Source organism: Barbus barbus, assembly GCF_936440315.1.
Source record: "Barbus barbus genome assembly, chromosome: 21".
Classification (NCBI taxonomy): domain Eukaryota; kingdom Metazoa; phylum Chordata; class Actinopteri; order Cypriniformes; family Cyprinidae; genus Barbus; species Barbus barbus.
The window spans coordinates 16576881-16602720 of record NC_136749.1 but is presented as its reverse complement, the minus strand read 5'-3'; the positions used below and the strand labels follow the sequence as shown (position 1 = coordinate 16602720).

The window sequence follows — 25840 nt, the reverse complement described above, 5'->3', positions numbered from 1 at the left end:
TCTTGGTTACTCTGCCGTTTCTGTTGGCGTATGTTACACACATCTAGTCATTTATGCTTTTGGGTATTTTTGTCAGATGGTTCCTGTTTCAATCAGTTTGGTTCTGTATGTGCATGTTCAGAAACTTGTTTGTCGTACTTTGTGTTATAGTGGTGCATGGAAAAGCTTCTCAGTGCCATTGTGCTTGCAGATGTGAAGGCCATTGTGTGTAGTCCCTTCATGGAACCATGACTAAAACAGCTAGAACTGGGAGAGGAACGATAAGACTCTCTGACGCCCTCTGGTTATCTGTTCCAGTCGAGTTACCTCTGTAAGATTTTGGACAATGTAACCTTGAATGCACTGCTGAACATTTCTACCACATTTTGTGTGTGTGACTCTCTAACTGCCTCCCTGAGAGAGAGATTACTCATTCATCTCAAGGGTGTTATATAAAACACCATGTTAATTTAGTCCTGTTTAAATGGTCATACCTGTGTTACCGAGGCGAAACTGTGCTGCATCATCTCCCCTCAGAGACACAAGCCCACTGAGTTGTCACTGCATTTTACATCTGTTCTCAAGACTAATAGTCAGTGTCACTGACTCAGTAGGTTGGTGTTTTGTTGTATTAGAATGGATTTGCTGCAAGTGGTTTTGAGCTCCTGTCCTCTTGAAGTCCACTGATGGTGATGTTATGCACTTTAAGTGCAGGCTGTAATGACCACTGCAGTATCATTTGCGAGGGTGCTGATGTCTATTCTCTCCTCGTTTTCACTGCCGTCATTGAGTAATACAAAATCCAGAAGAACTGCACTGCACTGTATGTCCCAGGCAAACTTTTTGTTGTTCAGTCATTCCTGATGTTTTCAGGACAATCTCTGCAAATAAGCACTTTATAGTTAAATGTAAACAGCAGCATATGTGACTCTGGACCACAAAACCAGTCTTAAGTCGCTGGGGTATATTTGTAGCAATAGCCAATAATACATTGCATGGGTCAAAATTATCACTTTTTCTTTTATGCCAAAAATCATTAGGATATTAAGTAAAGATCATGTTCCATGAAGATATTTTGTAAATATATCAAAACTTAATTTTTGATTAGTAATGTGTATTGCTAAGAACTTAATTTGGACAAATTTAAAGGCGATTTTCTCAATATTTAGATTTTTTTGCACCCGCAGATTCCAGATTTTCAAATAGTTGTATCTCACCCAAATATTGTCTAAAATATGTCCAGCTTTCAGATGTTTTATAAATCTCAATTTCCAAAAATTGCCCCCATGACTGGTTTTGTGGTCCACGGTCACATGTAGGATTGCATGGAGCTTTCAGCTGGCTGAGTCGTTTTCTTTATGATTATGTGATTATTTTTAGTAATATTTATTAATTATTTAAATAATAATAATTATAATTGCAATAATATAGTATTATATTAGTAATAATAGTAATTATTATGATTGATATTCTTGTTGTTGTTATTGTTGTTATTCCTCATGTAAAGACACCATAAGTGCAAACCTGTGAATGTACTGTATGCATAGATGACATTTATTGTATAGAGAGACCATAATTATACTCTTTAAGTTGTTGTTTTTTCCGCGACAGAGTATTTTTGAGACTTGTGAGGACTGTGGGAATGTTACAGTGATAACAGAGTATTTTTCTGCAGTATGTATTTTCCCTGTTGATTTATATTTGAATAAATATTTTCTCTGCATCTCTGGGTTTAGCTACCTTTTGTAGTGTGGCGAGAGAAAGAACACAGAAAACATGATTAATAAACCGAATTAAATCTGTGAAGGAAGGGGTTAAATCGATAGAAATGTGACTTTTTGTGAAATGTTATTATGTCGCAATAAAATATCGGCAGCGCGCGTGCGATACCAGGCGCGCTCCCGGCTGGGAATTCTGGGGATGCATGCGTTTGAGGCGAAAACGTGGACGCGCGTCTGGCAGATCTCCGCCAGCCTTCCTGCTCTCTCCGTCTCTCTCTCTCTCACACACACACGCACAGCATCGGGAGGAGAGCGCAGAAACGCGACGGTGGACAGGTGAAGATGGAGAAAGTATTAGGACTCGCTGTGGTGTCCAGTATTTTATGTGTCGGCTCGGTTTTGGGGAAATACGTCAGAGGTATCGTTGACACAAAAGAGGTGAGTATAATGTTTACGTTTTATTGCTCTTGTGCTGGTAATGGTTTGGAGTTCTCCGGCGTTCTTGCTGCGCATCTCCTGGTGGCTGTTATTAATGGGCTCTTATGGCAAGTGTGTATTCACCCCTCCGCGTTCGCGCGCATCTGGAAGCCTGATGCTTTGATATGCTTTGCCAAAATCATTGCACTCGCTGCTATTGAGCCGATGAAAGTGTAATTCGTCCTCCATGCACGAAAAACACATTTTAAACGGCGTATTGCCGACATTTAACTTATCCCATCCGCTTTTACAGGTGTGTGTCGACCAAGATGCTCTTCTGGTGGCATTACAGCATTGTGGAATTGCAGTTATCGCATGCTGGTGTCCAAACAGATTTAATGTTGCTTAGCTGTGCTTATAAAGGTGCGAGAGTGTGTGTGATGTGTGTTAATGTGAGTGGACATAATTCAAACACGAACTCGGTGCAAAAAATTCTCTTGGAAATAGACGATTTGGGTCATAAATTGCTGTTGAAGTGTGTCTTTATTTGGCATACATCATTTTCTTAATTTCAATAGCTGTTGGGTGTTTTGATTGCAGTGTGCCTCATGGGAAACGGGCTATTATTTGATACACAAAGTAAACGTTGGCCTGAAGTAAACAGTGAGACTGATTTTGCTGCAAAAAGTTATTGCAGCATTTATTTCAACAGAATGATTTAATGAACAAAAATGGGGGAAATAAAAGAACTGAGGGAACAATGCATTTATTTTTCAAAAAGCATATAGTCAGCTTATAAAGAACTGCTTAAAATGTTTCCTAGGACTTCCATAGACAGGTTATTTTTTCTAATTTCACTGATGTCGATTTTTACGCAGCGAGTTAATTGATTAAATTATGATTTAAGTATGTGTTTGTCTCTTCCAAATAAATTTGGCAGTTGTAGATGTGTCCCGTCCTGTGTTTGCTGTGGGTAATGTAACAACAACCTGTTTCTGCTTGTATCCAAGTGCTGATCCTGCTCTCTTTTAGGTCGCTGTATGAGATGGTTAAATAGTCCATTAATCTCACTTCTGTTTATTTCCTTACAAGGTCGTTCTTTTACACTGCCATGGACGCATACACACACACACTTTATACTTTACTGGGAGGTTCAACATGTTTGTTTGTGTATGTTGAATATCTGCAGGGGCACCTGCCTGGTTTATCTATCTGTCTGTCTGTCTGTCTGTCTTCTAATCTTTTCAGTGTTAGTATTTAAATAATATTTTGAATCAGTTTCTATTTGTTATTTTCCATTTTAATTTTTAAGTTTTTAAAGTAATTTTAAAGTAATTTTCTTGTTTTTTGTGATTTTTGTAGTTTAGTTTTTGTTTTTATGTCTATATAGTTTATATTAATTTTATTTCTTATTTTAGTACATTAAGTACATCAAACGTTATGAAAATGAGAAAAATTGCTGAAATAAAAAGCTGAACTAGCTGCAATAAGTTTTTTTTATTTCAATTAAAGTTTATTTTATTGCAAGTAACATATTTTTTATGCTTTCAATTTTAGTTGACTCTATGTACTGTATATGTGTGTGTGTGTGTGTGTGTGTGTGTGGGTGTAGTCCTTCCTCTAAATTGAGTCTATCCAGAGTGTTGTGTAGGTAACCGCCTATGGGTAACTAACACTGCCACAGGCATATAAGACTATTTTTTTACGGGCATTCAGCTCGACGTATTGTGTGTGTTAGTGTATGTGTGTGTCGGCGCATGTGAGTGTATTTATGCGGTGCTCCGTTGTGTAACTTAAGTAATGAATCATTTAAAAGCCCAGTGGACCTGGGGTGACATGCCTAGTTGATTGGTAATTAATTCTTAATGAGGCTTAGCGAGCGGACAGAGATCCGGAAAGACAGTGAGAGGTGAGGCCACCACTGATTCGGTGAAGTGACTGGATACTGCATCTAGGTATAATGCTGGATTAATTTAGTGTCTGTGTGCCGTGTCTCTCACCCTCCCTTTGGCTGATTCAATGACTTTGTATTACAATGAAGTATCTGTGGGGGGAAAAAGACTGATGGCAGGGATTAATAGTGACACTTTTTATGGCCCATTCTGCACCACAACATACAAGTTCTGCTGTGCAGCCAGCCGCTAGTTTTGAGTTTACCCTTGTAAACAAATGCACAACTGTCTCAATCTTCTCTTTCAATACTAAATAGTTTTGTACTTAAAAGATAGTATAATACTTTAAAAGAAGAAATGTAATTTAAGTTATTTTAAAAAAGTAAGTTATTTTATTAAATCATCTTTACATTCATTATACTATTACATTGTCATAGCTACATAATAGTAAATTTGGATAAAACTTTACATAGAAAAGAAACTTTTTAATAGCTGTTGGGAGAGTTATTAGATTGCATTGAGCCTAATGAAAACCACTGGCTATTATTTGATAGACACACAGTGCAAAAAATATATTTGTCTGAAGCAAACAGTGAGACTAGCTGTGCTGCAAAAAGTTATTGCAGCACTTATTTCATTACATTGAATGAACATGAAGGAAATAAAATGAAGGAAAAATACATTTATGCATAAATGTATAACACAGCCTATAAAGACCTGCTAAAAATAACTTTTTATGACCTAAAAGATTTCATTTTCTTTGCATAAAAATCCACGAGTGAATACAATAGTAGTAGTAAAACTAGATATTACTTTATATACCAAAGAAAAGGTTGGTAAGTATTCTTTACTCATCCACTTTAAATGCCTCAGTATAATTCAGATTTTGCTTACACTTTATTTTAAGGTGTCCTTAAGTTATATTAATTTACTACATGTACTTACTATATGGTTAGGTGTTAGGCTTAGGGTTTTGACTTAGCATATAATTATGCATAATTTTTATAATAGTAAGTACATGTAACGTGTAACAAGGACACCATAAAATAAAGTGCTACCCGGATTTTTAAAGAAAATGAGGGATGAGTCAGTTTTTTTTATTCTAGTAATCAACATTATGGTACAAATTCTCTCAGTTGAGCTTAACTTGTACTGAACCCTCAATATTTTTTACCACCGCAAGGGAATGAGAGAATTTTTCGGACAAAAAATAGATCTTACTGTACAATCAAAAGGGAAACATGACAGATGGGAATGTGAACAAGGACAGAAACAATGTTGTGAAGTCCTTTGGTTGTAAAAACTGGGATTTGAGGACATTCAGTCGTGATATAAGCTGCAAAGTGCATTGTGTGCATTGCCATGATTTTTGTATCAGTTTTTTTTTTTTAGTTTTTTTTATTTTAACTGGCTGACTGACCATAGGTGCTCTTTAACGTGTGATTCTGTTTGAGAGAAACAAGGTGGTCTTTCAGAAGCCTGGTCATGTGACGTGGTTATTTGGGCTCAGTTCTGGGTCAGAGTCTTAAGGCTGGTGTCTGTATTGTCAAGGAAACCTGTTGTTATGGAAACCACCAACAGAAGACACTGAAGGGAGAAGTTAATATGGACAAGGGGCTGAGAGCTGGAGCGCACTTAGTGCCATTTTACACTTCACTGACTGCATGTGTGTCTGTCAGCGTAAGTTCAAAAGAGTGTGTGAGATGAGACCAGACTGAAGACCTGAACACTGCAGGAACTTATTAACCCTTCAGCTGTCACAGTATAATGTGATATGAAGATTTTTAAACTGTTATCGCTGCATTATATCAGATTTATAGTAGATAAGACTGATTAGATAAGACGTTTTTGGGGTGTGAAGCTCAGGGCTTGGAAGCAGAAGTTTGCTGTAGGCAGTGGTCCATCACTGTTGTGTCAGTGAGCAAGCTCCAGGGGATATGTGCTTCTGATAAATGTGCTGTAAGCTGCTTTGTCTGCTAAATGATGTCATGTCTGAATGGTGAAGCCGTTCTGTGAAAGTCTCACGAGATTTGCGTTTGCTGCTGGCGCGGGTATGGTTGCTGCGGGACTCCAAATAAACAGCTCATGAATGTCACTCAGAATGAAGGTTACCATCCAGACACAGCCGCTACATAACTATTTTGATTCCCTTCTGTTTCCCTCCCCTCTTCTACACAGGACTGGGTTTTCCTCACAAGATTTTGTTTCCTGACTGATTTTGGCCGACTGAACTTCAAGTTCCGATACCCCAAGGTAAACTTAAAGACCTGTATTTGAATTTTTACTCATGAGCAGATTACTAATGTTGTACAAAATCTTAAATACTTACATGGATGCATGATACATCAGGAGCACATTTAGGCCTATAAGTATCACCAGTTACTGTTTGATTGATTTGGATTGATTGATTGATTGATTGATTGATTGATTGATTGATTGATTGATTGATTTGATTCAGTGATATAAGATATTTAATTATGCATGCTCATTTCATTTGTTTTTACATTTAGATTACCTTTGCTGTCATTTAATTCTTTACAGTTTATCTTTAAAAACACTAATAATTTAATAACACTGTTAATTGTAATCACTAGCAAATATCAAAATGAATATCCTTTTTGTCAATATAATGCCTAGATTCAGTTTAAAAGCATTTAAATGTATATTTAGTTTATCGTGTTTTACACACACCCACATTGATATTTATGAATTTTCATCTAATAGGCAATAATTATATATATATATAACAATTATTGTTAACAATATTTGTAACAATTATTGCCTATTAGATAAATTATATAAAAAATTGACATGGATTTGACTAGAATAATAATATATTTTGTTTGTTGTGTTTTACACACAGATAGATAGATAGATAGATAGATAGATAGATAGATAGATAGATAGATAGATAGATAGATAGATAGATAGATAGATAGATGATAGATAACAATTACCTATTACATGATTACGTGAACATAATAATTGACAATGATTTGACTAGAATTATAATATTGTGCATCTCTCACAACATAAATGTCATAAATAAATAAATATCATAAATAGCCCTTCACAGCATAAATATAATATCTACCTAAAATCTTAATTGTTGTTTTCATTACAAATACCAAATGTTTGGGTAAACAAAACAAAAATAAGTTCTACAAAGTTTGACCATTAAATTATGTTGTCAGGATGTGCCTTTAATTTTTCGTTCTCTGTCAGTCATTCTCTATATAGGTCCAATAGTTTCTATATGGCATAGACAGTTCACGTATTAATCTCACCCCTCTCTGTCTATCTATCCATCTATCCTGTCTTTCTCTTCCTCCCTCTATGCCTGTTTTTCACTGAAAGTCCCGATGCTGTCAGAACATATTGCTCTACTTTGATGAAAGCTCTCAGTGGCCAGCTGTGTACAAGAGGCCGGACAAGGTGAGACACACACTGTCAGACTTTGTGTTTGTGTGTGTGAAAATATTGAGTGTACTGACAGACTGCGTGTGTGAGTGTGATCAAACAGAGAGCACGAGCATGAATGCGTGCATTCCGCATCAGTAGAAAGTGTGAGGATTAAAGGAGAAATGTCAGCAGTGTTCTGTGGATTAAAAGTCCAAATCCAGTCTCCAAAAAGACATGAGTGTCAATGCATGTGCGTATTTAAATCCAACACATTTTCTCCCTCCCTGTGGCAGAATCTGCATTGCGGGACTCTAAGAAAAAGTGCTTGTAGGAAGCCTCTGCTCTTCATCACACTCCTCTAGTACTAATCTGCTACTTAGTACTTCAGCTCTTTTTATTGTTACAGGGTGTTTGAAATCCCATGGAGAGCATGTTTGTTAATGGAGGGTTTATGTGCTCTACAGGACTGCTACCAGAAAGAGTCGGTATTGAGGCCTGAAAATAACCAGGTCATCAACCTGACCACCCGCTACACCTGGTCTGGCTGTATGGTAAGAAAAAAGCTATTAGTCTGTGTGATTGTGTGTCTGTGTGTCCTTTAGGCTTAAAGTAGTATGTTTACAGTATTACAGTTAAATTGCTGTTCTGCACCATTGGCACCACCAAAAATAATTGTTTTCAAACTGGTTTCCCTAACACATCCCCTGTCTGCCATTGGTTGAGCTAAACCAAACAAACATAATTCAAAACATGCCACTGTATTTACATATTTTGATTAATGGTTCAGTCACAAAATTACACACATCAACAATAAATTGGAACTGTTCTCTGTTGAATCAGTAATGAACAACTGCACAATGAAGAGCTGCTTCTCTTTACAATCTTATGTCTTTGTGTCTACCTCTGTCAGGTGGAAGGTGACGGTAATGAAGAGATGCTGAGTTGTGTAGGAGGTCGAAGTTTTCGTTCTGTCAGAGAGAGATGGTGGTACATTGCGCTCAGCAAGTGTGGGGTGAGTGGTGATACAGTAAACAAAATACGAGGAACTAGGAATGTGCGTGAAGCAGACTACCGTATTCAGAAAGGCATGATTAATGACCACAGAATGAATAACTAATTGTACCGAATTATACAGAAGTACAAGGGTAAAACAAATTTTTAATGAACATATCAAACAGCATAATGGTTAGTCTGTGAAGCATATGATTAAAATTGTATCTTCTGAATGAAAATGAGAGCTGTGTGAAATTCAAATCGGTTGGCTGTGTTGCCGTCTCCTTTTACTGTGAGCTTCTGAGAAAATCAAAGATTAAAATATCATACTATCTCATTTTTATATTTTAAAATGCTTATGGTAATATTTTAAACATACTGAGCAGTGTTGGTATTTGTTGACTAAATGACTAAAAATGTAAATATTATATGAAAAACCTAAACAAAAATTAGAAATGTAATCGAAGTCTAAATATTAAAAAACACTTAACAAAATTACTAAAACTTAAATAATAACTGAATATGGAAATTTTAAATACAAGCTTATTTAAAATATGAATAAATATTATAATAGTACAGTATATTCATATTATGAATTATACAAGGCATATTTGCTAAACGGATTAGTCTAAATATACTTTTCATTACATTTTGATGCAATTCCAGTTGAAGCCTCACCCACATTTATTTATATACAAATACAGAAACAGATCATTTTGACATTGCAACTGAGATATACATATATATATATATATATGTATATGTGTATGTATATGTGTGTGTATGTATGTGTGTGTATGTGTGTGTGTGTGTGTGTTTACATAGTCCCATGAGAATAAAATATATGCTTAAAAAAGACATTGTATGATACATCTAAAATATATGCTTTTTCCACAGCTTCCTTCTTTATTATGACTGACTTTACTGTACAATCCAAAATGCACTGAAGTTTGCATATATAGCATGTAGGAAACATAGCAAGTGTTCGTTTGACCTGATTGTAAGGAATGTTATTAAAGGGAATTTTTAAAGATGAGGAGGCTCAGTTCTGCATTGGGCCATCTTCAGGAGGCAGTGGGTGATTCTTGTTGTAGCTGCTTGAAGTGATGCACATGTAGTGTTGGAGAGGTACACGATGTGAAAGGGTTTTAGCCAGATAAATGGGGACAAAACGTAAAGGGTTTTTTCATGGATGGAGGCAGACTGATGGACGCAGGGCTAAATCCTGTTGGACTGAAGTGAAGAACAGTCTCTGAGCTCCGTCACTAAGGGAGCCTCTCTGCGTCTGCTGCCAATTTATCTTCTCCTCTCTTTCTCTTACTTCCTTTGTCATTGGCCAGTCTTATACCTCTGTATCTTGTAATTTCTGTTCCAGTCACTTGATTACTGACTTCAGCCTTTCATGCTCATTCTGTTTGTATCTAACAGCCTTTTCTCTGTCCCTCTCCAGCTCTATATCTTTGTCCCGCTCTCTCTCTTTCCTCTCCATCTCTGGCCACATTGATTTGGTGATAGGGCATGCTTCATGCACCTCACATTTTTGGAGTGCGGGAGAGGGAATGGGTTTTTCCTGCCAAGTGAAATCAAAGTGTTTCTCTTTTATTAAGCCAGGCCAAAATCCTCTCAACAGTTAGAAACTGTGCTGCTTTGAAGTCTTTTATAGGACAAAGATCTGTTTGTGCACTCTATGTTTGTATGGTCTCTGAAGCGCCCCAATCACTTTTTTTCTCTCTCTGTTTTACACCTCCTGCATTTCTCTCCTCCAAATTCCCTCTTTTTCTCTTTCACCATGCAACACAGGGAGAGGGGCTGCAGCTAGAATATGAAATGACATTAACCAATGGACAGTCCTTCTGGACCCAGCATTTCTCTGCAGATGAATTTGGTGAGACATGACTGAAAGTGAGAGGAATTTATTTTGTATTACATGAAAGCATGGCAAAATAATTTAACGTTTTTAAAATAAGTCTTTTATACCAATGATATGTTTATTTAAATAAAATACAGTAAAAACTGTAATATTGTGAAATATTATTGCAATTTAAAATAACTTTAATGTTTTAAAATGTAATTTATTATTTTGATTGCAGTTTCTAATATGCTGATTAGGTGCTCAAACATTTCTTATTATTATCACTGTTAAATAAATTGCTTAATATTATTGTGAAAACCATGATACAATTTTATCAGGATAAAAAAACTAATAAAAATCATATACTGACCCTTAATGTTTTTCGAATCTGTATAATTTACCATCTAAAATGAAAGTGAATGGTGACCAGGGCCCGGGGTTTTCAAGCTCCAAAATGACTAAAAAGGGAAACATCTTACAAGTAGTCTATACAAATTTTGCACTATATTCATCTATAAAGTTGTGCACCTAATACTGTACGCTGTAAACTATGCACTTATACACTATATACTTATGCATTATCAACTGTTTAGTGTGTGAATTGTACAAGGTTGTTTTGTTGAGTGCATGAGAGAGTCCAGAATTCCATGCTTTGTTTTTTTTTGGTTATTTAAGTGCATCATCCAGGTATTTAAAATGCACTTTTTCCTTTTGGAATTTTCAGTGTAAACACACTACTCACACTATTTATACTACAAAACGGTATAGAATAGTGCATAAGCTTGCAAATTGGGATGCACTTCAAGTCTTTTGAAGTTATACAGTTATATAAAAGCTTTGGGTAATAAAAAAGATAAGAGCTTCATTGCTGACTAAAAATATTCCACTCCACCACAGCTCTCAAATCTCATATGTAAAATGCGAATGCTCCTTTGGCATATCACGATCAAGACAAATAACTTTTGACATCTATGACAACAAATTCATCATGTTATTGTCTTTACTTTATGTGCATGGGTTTGGAATCAGAGAGAGTAAATGATGAGAATTCTTGGGTGAACAATTTTTCAAGACATTTATCATGTTTATATCGTGACTGAATATAGTTCTTGTTTTGTTCTTTTTATGTGTTTCAGGCATCCTGGAGACAGACATCACGTTCTTGGTTGTATTTGCCACTGTGTTTATTCTGTCTTGTTATTTTGCTTGTGAGTTTCCATGTCCTGGAGTTATAAAATACCTGCAAGTCTTATTATTCAGTGTTAAATTAAAAGATATTTTTAGCCATCTCCTCCAGATAAACAGACCTACAGATACTATGAGTCTATCTGCATTGGTTATTAATTTCTCCTCTGTCTTTTTTCTTTTGTGTAATTCTTTAAGATAATTTAAAGGGAAGACAGCTACTCCATACAACCTATAAGATGTTTATGACTGCGGCTGGAGTGGAGGGTGAGAAAGGCCACTGCGTATAGATAAACACAAGCACACACATTTTTATGACACTAGGCTTTGCGACGCTGGATGCATAACAATATCTCTTGTGTCATCCCTTCTTTCTTTCATCCTTATCTCCTCCCCACATTCAACTTCTTCCTCTGTGCTCTCACGGCTGCTGCTGTGACTTATCTCTCTCTTCTCTCTTATCTCTGGCATCCTTTACTTTCTGATTCCTTTCAGTCTTAAGCCTGCTTTTCTTTTGCATTTACTGGGGCCTTTATGCCAGAGATGGCGTTGGGAACGGCAGCCTCAAGATATTAGGTAAGAAAAACACTTTATGAATGAGTCAGATACTTATTATCGGAAAATAAACCCCGATTGGGTGGTCTTATATCATTCTCAAGGGTTATTTTTTGTTATTTTACAAAAAATGTACACATCTTCCTCTATTTTAAGGAAAATAGAGGAAACCACGAATATTGTATTGAAACCACAAATATTGTATTATAATATTGTGCTAAACAGTATTACAATGCATTATCTAAACTCAGCTTTAGCGTCACACATTTGTGTGCTTGTGACTGGATTCATTCTTAAATGCTGACCTGATTGGTAACCTACTTGTGGTCACCTATGTAACTCTCTGCGGCTCTTTTCCTCTCACTAGGGAAATTACTCTTTTCTGTGAGCTTCCTGATTTTCTTGCTCATGCTGATTCTCCTGGGGAAGGGATTCACAGTCACCAGGTAGGAGGCTTTACTTCTCACATAATGTGGGTAATGATTTACAAGGATAATCATGCTAATGTGACCCAGATGTCAAGACAAATGCGTATCCAAATTTGAGTAGGCCTATGTGCTGAATTCAAGAATGAACTTACTTTTGGTGCTGATGTTCTTTAGGTATGCAGGTGATCCTACATGTCTTTTGACCAATGTTTTCAAAGATGATGACGTAGTGATAATGTTTCTCTCTTTTTTGATTTCCAGGGCAAGAATAAGTCACAGTGGCTCTGTAAAACTATCCATTTATATGACAGTATACACCATCACATACATCATCCTCTTCATATATGAAGCGGAGGTAAGATCTGATTAACCTTTTTCTTTTAGGCTGACAATAAGCTGACAATAATTTTTGCTTTTTTGTTGTTTTTTTGAAAATCACAGTTTTCACAAAAAAATAAAATAAGCAGCACAACTTTTTTCAACATTGGTAAAAATAAGAAATGTTTCTTGAGCACTAAATCAGCATATTAGAATGATTTCAGAAGGATCATGTGACTGTAGTAATGACTGCTAAAAATTCAGCTTTGCCATCACAGGAATAAATTACTTTTTAAAATGAATTAAAATAGAAAACAGTTGTAATAATAAAAAATGTTTTACTTTATTTTCACCGTATAATGTATTGTACTATCTTATGAATAAATGTAATATAAACAGGTAATACATTACAACACTTATCGATTCATTGTTACACTATGCATTTTAAATTCGGTTAATAATCATTTGCGACAAAATATCATATATTACAACGCACATTATGAACAATTATAATGCACTGTACCCATAATTAACTCTTTATAATATATAATACATAAAGTGTTACCAAATAAAATGTGGAAAAAATTACTGGTATGTTGTAATTTAGTTTTCAGAAATATTTTGATTTTGATTGTAATTTTCTACAATTACTTAAGTTGAAATGATGGATGCAGGCAAATAATATAAAAAGGCGCATAGATAACCACAGAAAAATGATCATTCCATACCAGAAATGTCTTCAAATGTCTATTAATTTCCATATTACCTAATGCATAAAAAGTCTGAGCACTCGTCATCTTTGAGCACTATCAGCTGCAGTTTCTCACGCTGCACCAGAGAACTACTCCACTCTATACATAATGTAAGGCTGTGAGATGAAGTTACTTAGCATGAGCATGTCGTGCTGCTGTAGTGTGCTGTAATGGAACCCGGCAGATAGACAGATAGATAGAGAGAGAGAGAGAGAATGACCCAGATAAGCTCTTGCAGTATCATTGAAGAGCTCCTGTTGCGTCTTGTGTCAATGTCACCCTTTGCTCTAATGCAGCTTTAGATGTTTGGATTTAAGGAATGTTCTGCCAGTTTCCACTTATGCAGCCTAACAGATTGTGCCATGGTCGAGTTTAAAACCATCAGTCATACAGATGGGTTGCCAAGGGCGGTGATTTCCCTGTTCCCACTCCCACTGCGTGTGTGTTTGTAGTTCTTTGATCCAGGCGAGGTGCTGTATGCTTATGACAGCCCTGCAGGGTACGGTCTAATGGGTCTGCAGCTGCTTGCCTACGTATGGTTCTGCTACGCTGTGCTGGTGTCCCTCAAACACTACCCTGAAAAACAACCTTTCTACATCCCCTTCTTCACTGCGTACACTCTGTGGTGAGTTTTGCTGTTATACAAAACCAGAAGCTTATACTATTATATCTTTCCATTGCTTTAATTAGTTTGTTGAAAAAACATGAATGTGCTAGAGGGAACATAAATTGTTACAAACATACTTATTTGAAACAGTATCTGTTTTCACACCAACATCAACACTTTTACTCCCATTTCATTCAGCATGAAATAAAAATATATGTATTCTAAATGTGTGTTATTTATTTTACTGACTAATCTGTGCATGTTTAAGTTTTATTCATTCATTTATTTTTTGGTACTTTTGAATTCAAAATGTTGTCAAGTCAATCTTTCTGTGATTTATGCCGGATTTTATACTTAAACCCCATCTCTCACTTATAATTGAAACAACAACCAAAGAATAAAATAAATTCCCTGTAATACATTTTTTTTCCCCGATAATTGGTTTCACTTGGATACGTCACAATATGGAAACAAAAGATGTGACGCTACTTTAATAGTGCCGTAAACACAATATGTTTTCATCATACAAAATAGTCAAATGTATTAAAAGTACAAAATTTAGCTTTGGCAAGAACTTTTCCAGGTTAAAATTTTGTTCAACACCTCACGGACTATAAGGTGTCTGAGAGTGACACTCCTAATATCAAAGGCATGGGTTTGAATCATTGAAAATGTGAACTCAAAGTAAAACTATTTTAACATTTCACATTTTTAACATTTCTTTTTATGAGACTAGACTGAAATTGTTTGTCACAACTACTTTGAGTCAAAGCTCTCCACAGCCTTTGTAAATCTGTAAAGAAGACTGACAGTATAAAGCATATGTTCCTCTTTTCATCCATTACTTTTTCACCCATAGGTTTTTTGCTGTGCCAGTCATGGCTCTGATTGCCAACTTTGGCATCTCTCGCTGGGCCAGAGAAAAGATTGTGAACGGCATCCAACTCGGCATCCATCTCTATGCCCATGTCATCTTCCTGGTATGATTTTTTTTTTTTTCCGGTGGTGTTTTTTGTTACTTCATTTATTTAGGCTAATAATATGATAATACCCTGTATGACTAATCCTGTCATTCTAGGCCATCACACGTCCGTCAGCAGCCAATAAGAACTTTCCATACCACGTGCGGACGTCACAGATAGGAATCCTTCTCTCCAGTCCTAAAGGCACGGGGGCAGAAAGCTTCCCTCATCATGCCTATGGGAATAGCTCCTTCCTGGGAGACTCTCAGCCAAACTTCACAGAGCTCTTCTCCATCCACTCAGTGAGTAGTAGATGTTCTAATGGGAATGAAAAACAATGATCTGAATGTAAGTAAACTTATTTTGATGATAATATAATTAGGCTGGGCAGCTTTTTGAATAAAGGGTCCATTAAAGAATAATTTTTGGTTAAAAGAACCATTTTCCTGATTGTGTTGAACATTTAAAAAAATCTAATACTTTTTCCACTTTAAAAAACCTGTGCAATGGAAAGATTCCATGGATGGACGTTAAAGGTTCTTCATGAAACATAGATGCCAATAAAGAATTTTTAAGGGAAAGTTCACCCAAAAATGAAAATGTGGATGAGTTTGCTTCACTGTAATGGATTTGGAGAAATGTACAAATTCAAAATTTATATTACATCACTTGCTCACCTCTGGATTCTCTGCAGTAAATGGGTGCCGTCAGAATGAGAGTTCACAAAGATGCTAAAAACACCACAATAATCCATAAGTAATCCCGTAAAGCTGCGTAGTGGAAAGTTGCATTTTTGTAATAAACCAATCTTTAGGACATTTTTTTAAATCATTTCAAACCACTTTATCTGACTAAAATACCAAAATTTGCTAAAGTCCAAAATGCTCTATCCATAACATTGTTGTCTCATCTGAATCAAGAGAGAAATATGCACAGATCAAGTACCAGTGAAAAGTGAAAACTGTCCAAAACTAAACAAATGCAGAATGTTGGTAGATTTTGATGTGAAAGGATAGAGTATGGTCTTTTTCACTGGAGGAAGTGTTATTTTGGCCAGAGGCAATGGTTTAAATTTAAAATGTTTTAATAATGGATTTACAACTTTTCTTTTCACACAACATTAACTGTGGGACTCGAGCTTGTGATGATTTTACCAGCTGTTTGGACACTTGTTTTGATGGCACCCATTCACTGCAAGAGGATTCATTGGTGAGCAAGTGATGCTACATTTCTCCAAATCAGTTGGATGGCCTGAGAGTGAGTAAATTCAGCAAATGTTTGTTTAAGAGTGTACTTTCATAGTGTTATTTCATGTAGTCCGCATAATGTTTCCCTATTGAGGACCCTGTGAAGACAATAGATGAGACAGTGGCTCGGAAGGGACAGGAAGTGCCAAGGAACAACGAGCACAAGATCATCACCACAACGGCAGACCAGTCGTCTACATTCTCCCCTCTTCCTCCTCCCATACCACCACGCAGCTCCGCACACTCTCCCCCTCCTCCTAGATTAACGTCCCACTTCACAGAGTATTTTAGTATGCAAGGGGCCACGGGGATGGGCTCCAATGCCTAGAGCGGGCCATAGAGGAACAGGCCATGCGGAAACTACTTTCAAACATCTATGAGGTGGAAAAGAGTTCAATATTTAAATAGATTAGGATAGGGCAAGCGTGAAAAAGCAAAGCCATTTTCAAAAAAGTTACCAAACATCCATATCTTTGAATTTGTAAAGAGAAACGCAATCTGCAGAACGTCAAGAGAGAGTGGGGCATAACATGCTCACACAGCCCCTAAAAAATAAGAAGCAATAAATATTTCAGTGAGATGACAGAGATTATATACAGGCAGTGCAATAGTGACAGGAGACAACGGTGAATCTAGAGTATAGATATTTCAAGCTTAATGTGACAGTAGGATAGCAATGTGTACAGTAACAGTACAGTGAGCTCTTTGACATTTTTTAATGCTTTGCTCATTTCAAGTGGTGCCACTAATATTTGTATTTCCATGCCATTTTAATGCAACAGAACCAAGTAGTCATCTCCTTCACTACGTTTTTTTTTTTTAATGTTTTGAGAATTTATGTACACATTTTGTCTGTAAAGTTGAGATATTTTAGGGTTTATATATTTTTATTCACATTGAATAAAAGCGAATACAGCTAGAGACTTTGCAAACTGATGGTAAACTGCAATGGCAAGTTAACTGTGGAACAACTAGGCAGAATTTGTAAACCATGCATGTTTGTGCTTTGTCTACATTCTGATATATTCAATGTAATTTTGGGTGTGCCTAATCTTCACAACTAGCGGTCTTGATTTTGTATGCAGTACGCACTTGTTTATAGTTACAGTATGTAGAGAATATTTATCGCAAGCGGATGATGAATAGTTCATCTTTATCTCAGTCTTGCTGTATTGTCAATTCTGTGCAGGGGTGTGTGGAGTTCAAAAACTCTTTGAACAGTTCTGAGTTCAGATTCAATTTCTGCAAACTTCGTTACACATTTGTACATTTAATAACCCTCACAACGGTCTTCAGCGGATATGGAGATCTTTTATTCTGTCAGTGAGTAGAAAGTAAATTCATTCAGTCCGCCGGGGTTATTTTAAGGTTTGTTTACTTGAGTGTCTGATGAAAATATAGCTCTACTCCTACAGAAACACTTTGTATTGACAGCATGGAGCACTTTACTGTTTTGAAACACTTATTTCATTACCATCAGAGACCTGTGAAAATGCAACCATAATGCAATACAGTGAAAGACAAATGTACAGGTAAAATGTGAAGGTTTTACCTGTAAAATGTCCTTTATCACTGCTGTTATTTTTTTTATTTCAACCAGTTTTGGGTCCTATTTATGTTATATATCAACATATCCTATATAATCACCATCTGAAATTGACCTGCTTTACATATAATCCTAGAAGCTATGTACATAATGACATTTTTTTTTTAAGAAGAACCATACTTGAATGATTAAATCTAGATTCCTGTGGTTTGATTGTTTTTTGATTGTATTAATGGATGTGCTTGGGCCTTAAGCCATTTCTTTAATAAACACCGAACTTGTTCTGTCTGGAAGCCATCAGAAAAGGTGATTTTAAAAGTCTTTGCTGTGATTTTTCCATCTCTTCAGTGAGTGTGCACACCTAGCAAAGACGAGAGAGCACACTTTTTGAATGTATGATAGATATATTAGCACATCACATTGGGGAGCACAGAAAGATTCAGTTAAGCACATTTCTGTTGTACTGTTCATACTGAATTCATTTTAATAGCGTCAAATGACTTGGCAGTGCATACCCTTTTTGCCAAATTAAAATGGTCTGTTTTACAACAATGGCTTGTTTGTGTGTTTCATTTTGCAGTTTGATTAGTAATAAAGGGAGCTACAGTAATTGTTATCCTACAGTTCTGAAGTACAAACTACTCCTGAACAAATAATTGCCATTGTGCTGAAAACATTTTTTTTAAAAAAAATGTAGTTTTACATTCTGTTCTTAAGTCCTGCTGTGTAACATACTATACACAATTATTTTAAATCTTTTGTAATGTGTCCAGAGTGTCATATAACAACCTCATTATACGTGATATGGAATATTTGTATTTTCAAAAATTCACTGACCATTCTTTAGGACCATCTGAAACGTAGTGAAGACAAAACAGTTGGCCTAATTAAAAATGGTGAAAAAACAATGTTTGTGACCAGTTACAGGACGTCTCATTCAGTGATATAAATTTTGAATATATTGATTAAAAAGTCACAGATATGTTAAGCATCAACCAACCACACAACACAGAGCAAACTTTAATGATATGTTAAATGTATACTGGTTTATTACATGAAATATATTATACAAATACAGTGATTAAAGATTATAAGTCCTTTTTCTCAGACACCATTTGAGCTTTTTCTTCCCTGTATGCTTTCAGAAGTTGGTTTAACAAGTTCAGTTCACTGACACGTTTCATGGGGAAGAGTGGCGGGAAAGGGTTGCCTTTATACTCCAGTACAGCCATTGAAGCACAGTCCAGATTCTCCCTGTTAGGAATGCGGGCCATGCGTGTATATCCACCCGTCTGATTCTCAAATCTTACCGCCAGAACTTTAAAAAGTTTGGGGATCAAATCTTTTTCCTGAATGGAGAAATATAAAAATGTAAGTGTTATAAATGAGAAATATACATTTTATATGTAGTAAATGTATATAAATTCTAGTGAGAACAAGGATTTATATCTTACCGTGAGCCAGAAATCAGCCATTTTCATTGACTTTTCATTAGTATCTCCCTTTTTAGCATAATCAATCAACTAAAAAGAAAATAGAAATTCAAAACAGGAACAAGATAAGCATTCTAGTTTTAAAGAGTACATTAAGATTTAAACTTAACTTATAACAGCATTTCTAAATGCTTTTCCCTAAAATTTTACACATTTCACATTGTCACATTTACCCGATTTTCCTTATTTTGGCCAATTTTAACGTAACCTCAATATTTAAAAAAACATTTTCCATCAGTATTATATAATTTTGTCTTAAATCCCAAGAATATTGACTTTTAAATCCCAATTAATTCTAACGGGGAAAAATTTTTTGCCCATCTCATGGCAGAAGAGTAACAGTTTAGGGATCAGAATTATCATTTTCATCTTATTTTTACATGATCAAATAACAATTATACATCAACATATTTATCAAAAGTCCTAGATGAAACAGATGCAGTTTAATAAAAAAAATAAAAAAAGATTTTAAATAGTCAAAAATGTCTATGATTGAGGACTCCTAGATATAGGAAGAGCAAGATACTGAAACTTGAAGCGGGGTTTTGTACTTGCCTTTTCCGCGTAGAAGCGAACCTCGTCGGCTCTGGCTCTTGTAGTCTCTATTCTCTCGTGTCGAACCAGACCTGTGAGTATGTTCCGAAGCATGTTGATTCTGGATTCAGGTCCGAGTCCTATCCGACGGGCCACCCGGCCATGAGAAATCAACGCCCGCAGGGTGAGTCGCATTACAACAGGCGGTGAAGGACACTCCTCCAGAAAACAAAACTCCTTTCTTACACAACGTTAAGATACTAGAAAAATAAATAAAATTCAGACGAGCACTTCTGTGTTCAGCGATTACATCAACCAGAGAATAGCAGACGCATTAATTTCAGGTGACAGCTGAAGCATAGAAGTGCATGTGTGATGGTGCGTCGGTCTCAAGAGTCCGGAATGAAAAACAAGACTTGGGTAAGGTTCCGCATATATTGTCAATGGTCATGCTGATGTTTACCTTCTAAAATTAGTTTTATTAATCAAATTTTAAGTACATCCTGACTAATTAAAATTTATTGTCATTTATTCAGAAAATGTTTAACCTGCTGTATGTGGTCTAAGCGTAAAAAAATCTACGGTGGCTCAGTAGGCCTACTGCACAACACAACCAAATTAACACAACACAACGGAAACAAGCCGCAACACAATGAAATTAGTACAACAATGTAAACAAGCTGCAATACAATGAAATTAGCATAATAATGGAAACAAGCCACAACACAACAAAATTAGCACAACACAGCTAAATTAGTCCCATGTGTTGTGTTGTGGCAATTTCGTTGTGTGTTGTGTACTACTGGGCCACTGTAGTTATGAGATATGCTATCAAGTTGTATACATACTGGAAGCAGACTGGAACTGGAAGGAGACGAAGGTCTAAGTAAATGATAGAGTCTAATGTGAGTCTGTGTTATTATATGGGTCAATATCACTGTAGGGTGCCTTTTGGTGTCCTGTACATAAATAACTCATTTGCAATGATAACTTAACATAAGGTAGAGGATGCATGTTATTTTGCTATGTCCCATGCACTGCTCATGAAATTTGAAGGAGAGTAGAATATAGTCAAATCATAAAATTTAACAACTTTGTTCTCCTATTAATATTTTGTTAGGGGTCATCAGATGCAAAATTCACTTTACAAGTTGTTTGGACATAAATGTGTGTGAGTACACATCCATCTTATAATGATAAAAATCCACCCAGTGTTTTTTTTTTTATCCTATTTTAAAATCCCCTTTCTCAATTCAGACTGTTCTGAGAGCCCTGTCAAAATGATGTAGTTCTGTACAGGCCGCTCCCACGAGAGTTGATTGACAAGGCTGTCTTACCTTAGACCCGCCCTGAGTGAGCTGAGAGCTGTACGCCATTGTGCCAACTCAAGTCAAGTCAAGTCAAGTTGAGCTTTATTGTCATTCCGCTACATGTGGGGACATACAGTGGAACGAAATGATGTGATGTGCACACCCAGGAACTTGGTGCTGCTCACTCTCTCCACAGTCGCACCGTTGGGGCATGTCAGAGGGGCATGCTGAATGTGTACTCTCCTGAAGTCAACAACAATCTCCTTCGTCTTCTCCACATTTAGAGAGAGATATCTACAGAAGTAGAACTTAACATTATAAAATGACAACATGTACTAGAGCCCTGTCTTAATGACAAAGTGTTTATATTTCGTTTCGGCTTTTTATTAAGTTCATTCATTTCGCCTTTTTTGTTCATTAAATATTTTTTTTCTTAAAGTAACGACCAGCTACAGACCGGCAGGCTGATCATAGTTTGTGTTTGATCAATTTAACCTTCTCAAATCATCATGACTTGCATAAAATAAAATCTGTTGATATACTAAAACAGTTCAAGCATATAACAATGTTTAAACCTATAAATGTGCGCTGCATCAGTAGTTTGTGCGGAGAGTCGAAGCTAAAGGGCAGGACATGGAGGCACCAGCACAATCAATTGCAATTTTGTTTTTCAATGGAAACAACTTACGCCATATTTTTTGCTCATAAAGGTAAGAGTAATACATCATTCGTAACTGTAAAGGGTCTACTTTTATTTGTGTGCACTCACAATATCAACATTTATCTTGAACAGGAGCGCTTCACAAAAATGAACCGAAAGACAGCGAATACATGCCACACAGACATGATAAATATATCAATAGAAAGCTTTAAATTACTACTTAACGACATACATAAAAACAAAAACAAAAACTATGTAATACAATCGTTATCCGTGAAGATGCACTTCTCTCTAAAGGCGCATCTAATGAGGAGATGGCAAATCTTTACTATTTCCCCCGGACACATTCATGGTAATTACTTTTGCTGGGGCTTTTGCTTTATTGTGTGTATTTGAATGCAGAACTCTTTAGCTGTGCTGACGGCTCGCTGCTGCTGCGGGACACGCTCTTGACAGTCTCGGCAGCACGGACTCATGTTGTTTCCACCAGCGCGGCAATTTTTTTTCATCAATAATTGATGGATTTCTAAAATATAAAGATAAGGAGAAGCACCGAGGACCGGCCCGCGTCTGAACTTTGACGTGAATATTGGCCCGAAGCCCGGCCTAGGGACATAAAAAAGTCGGAACCCGACTTTAAATTAATAAAAAAAAAAAAAAAAAAAAAAATTGGGGGCTAAAAGTGTGTTGTAACGCAAGCCTTACTGAACATGTACCGAGTAAAATATCACTGAAAATTGATTACTAATGCCTTACACTACTGCGTTACATCAAAAAGTAATATGTTACTGTAATGCATTACTTTTGTAACGCGTTACTCCCAACACTGGTATTTGTGGGATTGTGTACACGCAACAGTGTGTGAAAAGTGTCTAGTGCACATAGAGGAGAGTGTCTTACTACAGGTGGTTTGTACAGGCCCACTCACCTGTGTGTAGCACACTTCGAATTGCACAAAAAAGTTCCATGCAGTTTTTTCTTTGGTGTGGGGGGTGGTCCATGTTTCAGGAGGTAGGGGTTTGCATGGGGTTTCAGAGGGGGGCGGGTTGGTCAACAGCCTGGGGGAAAAAGCTGTTGAGCAGTCTGGCGGAGCGGGCTCTGATGCTCCGGTACCGTCTTCCTGATGGTAGGAGCTGGAAGAGACTGGGAGGGATGGGTGGAGTCCTTCACGATGCTGTAAACCCAGCAGGTTTAGTTTATTTGTGAGCTGTTGTGGGATTATTGTGTTGAATGCCGAGCTGAAGTCAATGAACAGCATTCTAACATAGGAGTCTTTATTTTCTAGGTGGGTAAGAGCCAGGTGGAGGGTGGAGGAAATTGCATCGTCCATAGAGCGGTTTGGACGGTATGCAAACTGGAGCGGGTCGAGTGTGTTGGGGAGTGCATGTTTTGATGTTGTGCATGACTAACCTCTCAAAGCACTTCATCATGATTGGAGTCAGTGCTATGGGAAGGTAGTCATTTAGACAGGACACAGGTGATTTCTTTGGTACCGGTATGATTGTTGTGGATTTGAGACATGTGGGGCCGACTGCCTGGCTCAGCGAGGTGTTGAAGATATCTGTAAGCACATCTGTCAGCTGTGCAGCACAGTCTCTCAGAACACGGCCAGGTATGTTGTCAGGACCCGCAGCCTTGCGTGGTTTAATCCTAGATAGGGTCTTCCTTATGTCGGCTGGAGACAGACAGAGCGCCCGGTCGTTGAGAGGTGTGGGCAGTTTTTGTGCAGGTGTGTCATTCTGCATTTCAAACCGTGAATAAAAGTGGTTGAGTGCATCAGGGAGGGATGTGTCCTCATCACAGGCCTGTGGCGGGGGCTTGTAGTCAGTCATGGTCTGATTGGCTTGCCACAGGCTCCGTGTGTCTCTGCTGTCTGTGAAGTGAATGTTGATTTTTTTTTGAGCATATGGCCGTTTTGCATTTTTGATGCCACAGGACAGATTGGTTCTTGTTGTTTTGAGGGCTGCTTTATCTCCTGATCTGAATGCTTCATCTTTAGCAGCCTACGAACCTCTGCTGTCATCCATGGCTTCTGGTTTGCACGTGTGGTGATGGTCTTGGTGACTTTCACATCATCAGTGCACTTTTTGATATAAGCAGTCACAGTTTCAGTGTACTCATGCAGGTCTATGTGGTTGTTGTAGGTGGCTGCCTCTTTAAACATGTGCAGGGTAAGACAAGAATATCTCCGATTAAGCAATTGAGGTGTTTTGTTGTTGGATGTAATAATGAATATAGCAGTCGTCATTTACTCCAGACATCTGAGCTGCTGAAGATGCAGAGGATTAACGTTACTTTCGTTTTGAAGGGAATGCGCCGATCCCGATCCATCATGTGCTGGTCCAGCCTGTCATCTTGATAATTTAAAATAATATTTTACATAATAATTCAATCATATCTATATAATCCAAAATGTGTGAGTATTGTGAGGGTTGAATCAGACAATTAAAGATTTGATCAGAACATGGTTGAAACAACCCAAAGAGCCAAATTCCACAAAGAGGCCCAGGATAACAAGACAACATCATAAATCTGTCCACGATACCCTGGCACCACGAGTCTGAAGCATGTCCACCAACTAGCAGCTTTGAGCATTCTCACAGCATAAACAAAATAATACTTATGGACAATTCCAACTCAGGAAGGAGTTTGTCAAACTTGGGGCAGGTAACCAATAGTAATTGTGAAAGAAATGCACAGCATGACCATCACATGTAAATCCATGATAGAAATCATGTGCTAAAGACTTCCTTGGATTGACTTCCCCCACCTAGCCGACAAAGACAAGACTGAGATTCCTTATGAGACCTTTTAACCTCTTTGTTCTTCACAGAACATGTCCTCATGTTCACAGAACTCCACAGAGACAGCCGTTTGTTGACTTTACATGTATAAATGCACCAAAATGATGCTAAAAAGACTTATATGAGCAACTATAATTTCTATGCATAACCAAATATTATGTATATAACCCACACATTTTACTATCATGTCCTAATCACTCACTGTGTATGTATTTTGAATAACTATTGAATGGTTTATAGGTTTATATTCATGTTGGGTATGTATGAGTTTGAAAATTCATATTCAATTCATCAATCAATACTTTGTAAAATGCATTATATTCTTGTTACAGAAATCATGTCCATGATTCAGACCATGTGACTGATAAGATAGCATGCCGATTTATGTATTGTGAGGAGAAACATAGTAACACCCCAAACTAAGACAATGTCTAATTGGTCAAGACACCATTTGGGATGTGTCCAACAGCCGAGCTTCAAAGCTCAGGGCACCAACAAAAAACTGTTTTTAGCTGCCTCTTTTGCCACCACTGCTCTTAGCCATGCTTTTTGCCATCACTTTTTGCATTCTTCGAGCTTCGTTCCAGCGTGCTTCAGCCTGCATGCCCGCTGCTTAATCACAATGAGAAGAAAAACCATCTAGTCTCGTTACATTCTTTTATTCTTTTACTTTAGTTTCTTTTCTTTCTGTTGAGAGTTTTGCGTTCTGAGTTAAGTTTTGCCACAAAGCCGTGTCTCTGAGTCTAACTCCGATTGAGCTTGCATCAAAACTTCAACCAGCCTACAACTCAGCATCTTCAGTCAATGCCCAAACATTGGCTTCCCAAGATGCCACTTCAGATGACTACTGGACTTCCAGCCAATCAACAAACTTGGGAAGCCTCTTTCTGCAATGATGACAACAAGGGAGCTCCCTAATCAAGCAATGCAAGTACCTCCAGATCCTAGCTGAACTGGTGCATTTAATATAAGTTTTAGCCTCATTGAGGAACTCAATGCGAGTATTAATTAAATGATTAATGGCTGTAAGTAATTGCACATATTGCTATAAACTTGGGATTTCACATTTTCACTCTCTTAAACTCATTCTTTCCTCACTTTTTCTTTCTGCAACATGTGAATGTATGAGTGCATATGTTTAGGTGTTAGATTAGCTTGTATGTCTTAGATTTATCCAATAAA

At 37.0% G+C, this 25840-nt stretch overlaps 2 protein-coding genes across 4 annotated transcripts; one reads left to right on the top strand and one right to left on the bottom strand.

Annotated features, from left to right (window-relative positions):
• Positions 1-1895: 1895 nt before the first annotated feature.
• Positions 1896-18406, top strand: LOC306887541 (transmembrane protein 145-like). Of its 3 annotated transcripts, XM_079445365.1 has the most exons (16): positions 1918-2138; positions 6188-6262; positions 7367-7444; positions 7876-7962; positions 8322-8423; positions 10205-10289; positions 11393-11464; positions 11640-11708; positions 11937-12017; positions 12364-12442; positions 12686-12779; positions 13947-14119; positions 14961-15081; positions 15180-15365; positions 16202-16320; positions 16405-18403. In XM_079445365.1, exons 1-15 carry the CDS (start codon positions 2043-2045, stop codon positions 16274-16276), a joined length of 1473 nt encoding a protein of 490 aa, XP_079301491.1. In that variant the 5' UTR covers positions 1918-2042; the 3' UTR covers positions 16277-16320; positions 16405-18403. The 3 variants fall into 3 exon arrangements, with proteins under 3 accessions (XP_079301490.1, XP_079301492.1, XP_079301491.1); XM_079445364.1 differs by lacking the exon at positions 16202-16320 and having other exon boundaries at positions 1896-2138; positions 16405-18406; XM_079445366.1 differs by lacking the exon at positions 16202-16320 and having other exon boundaries at positions 1897-2138; positions 15180-15411.
• LOC306887542 (large ribosomal subunit protein bL17m-like) lies at positions 18246-20287 on the bottom strand. The gene is made up of 3 exons (XM_079445367.1): positions 19905-20287; positions 19311-19379; positions 18246-19205 (listed from the first exon to the last, which is right to left on the bottom strand). The coding sequence occupies exons 1-3, from the start codon at positions 20076-20078 to the stop codon at positions 18945-18947; spliced, it is 504 nt and encodes a 167-aa protein (XP_079301493.1). The 5' UTR covers positions 20079-20287; the 3' UTR covers positions 18246-18944.
• Positions 20288-25840: the final 5553 nt, after the last annotated feature.

Excerpts from the sequence above, each read along its gene's own strand:
- LOC306887541 (XM_079445364.1), top strand. The coding sequence starts at position 2,043 with ATGGAGAAAGTATTAGGACTCGCTGTGGTGTCCAGTATTTTATGTGTC. Across the intron at positions 8,424-10,204 it reads TTGCGCTCAGCAAGTGTGGG|GGAGAGGGGCTGCAGCTAGA; the intron begins GTGAGTGGTGAT and ends CATGCAACACAG. Across the intron at positions 12,443-12,685 it reads AAGGGATTCACAGTCACCAG|GGCAAGAATAAGTCACAGTG; the intron begins GTAGGAGGCTTT and ends TTTGATTTCCAG.
- LOC306887542 (XM_079445367.1), bottom strand. The coding sequence starts at position 20,078 with ATGCGACTCACCCTGCGGGCGTTGATTTCTCATGGCCGGGTGGCCCGT. Across the intron at positions 19,380-19,904 it reads TTCGCTTCTACGCGGAAAAG|TTGATTGATTATGCTAAAAA; the intron begins GCAAGTACAAAA and ends TTTTCTTTTTAG. Across the intron at positions 19,206-19,310 it reads TGGCTGATTTCTGGCTCACG|GAAAAAGATTTGATCCCCAA; the intron begins GTAAGATATAAA and ends TTCTCCATTCAG.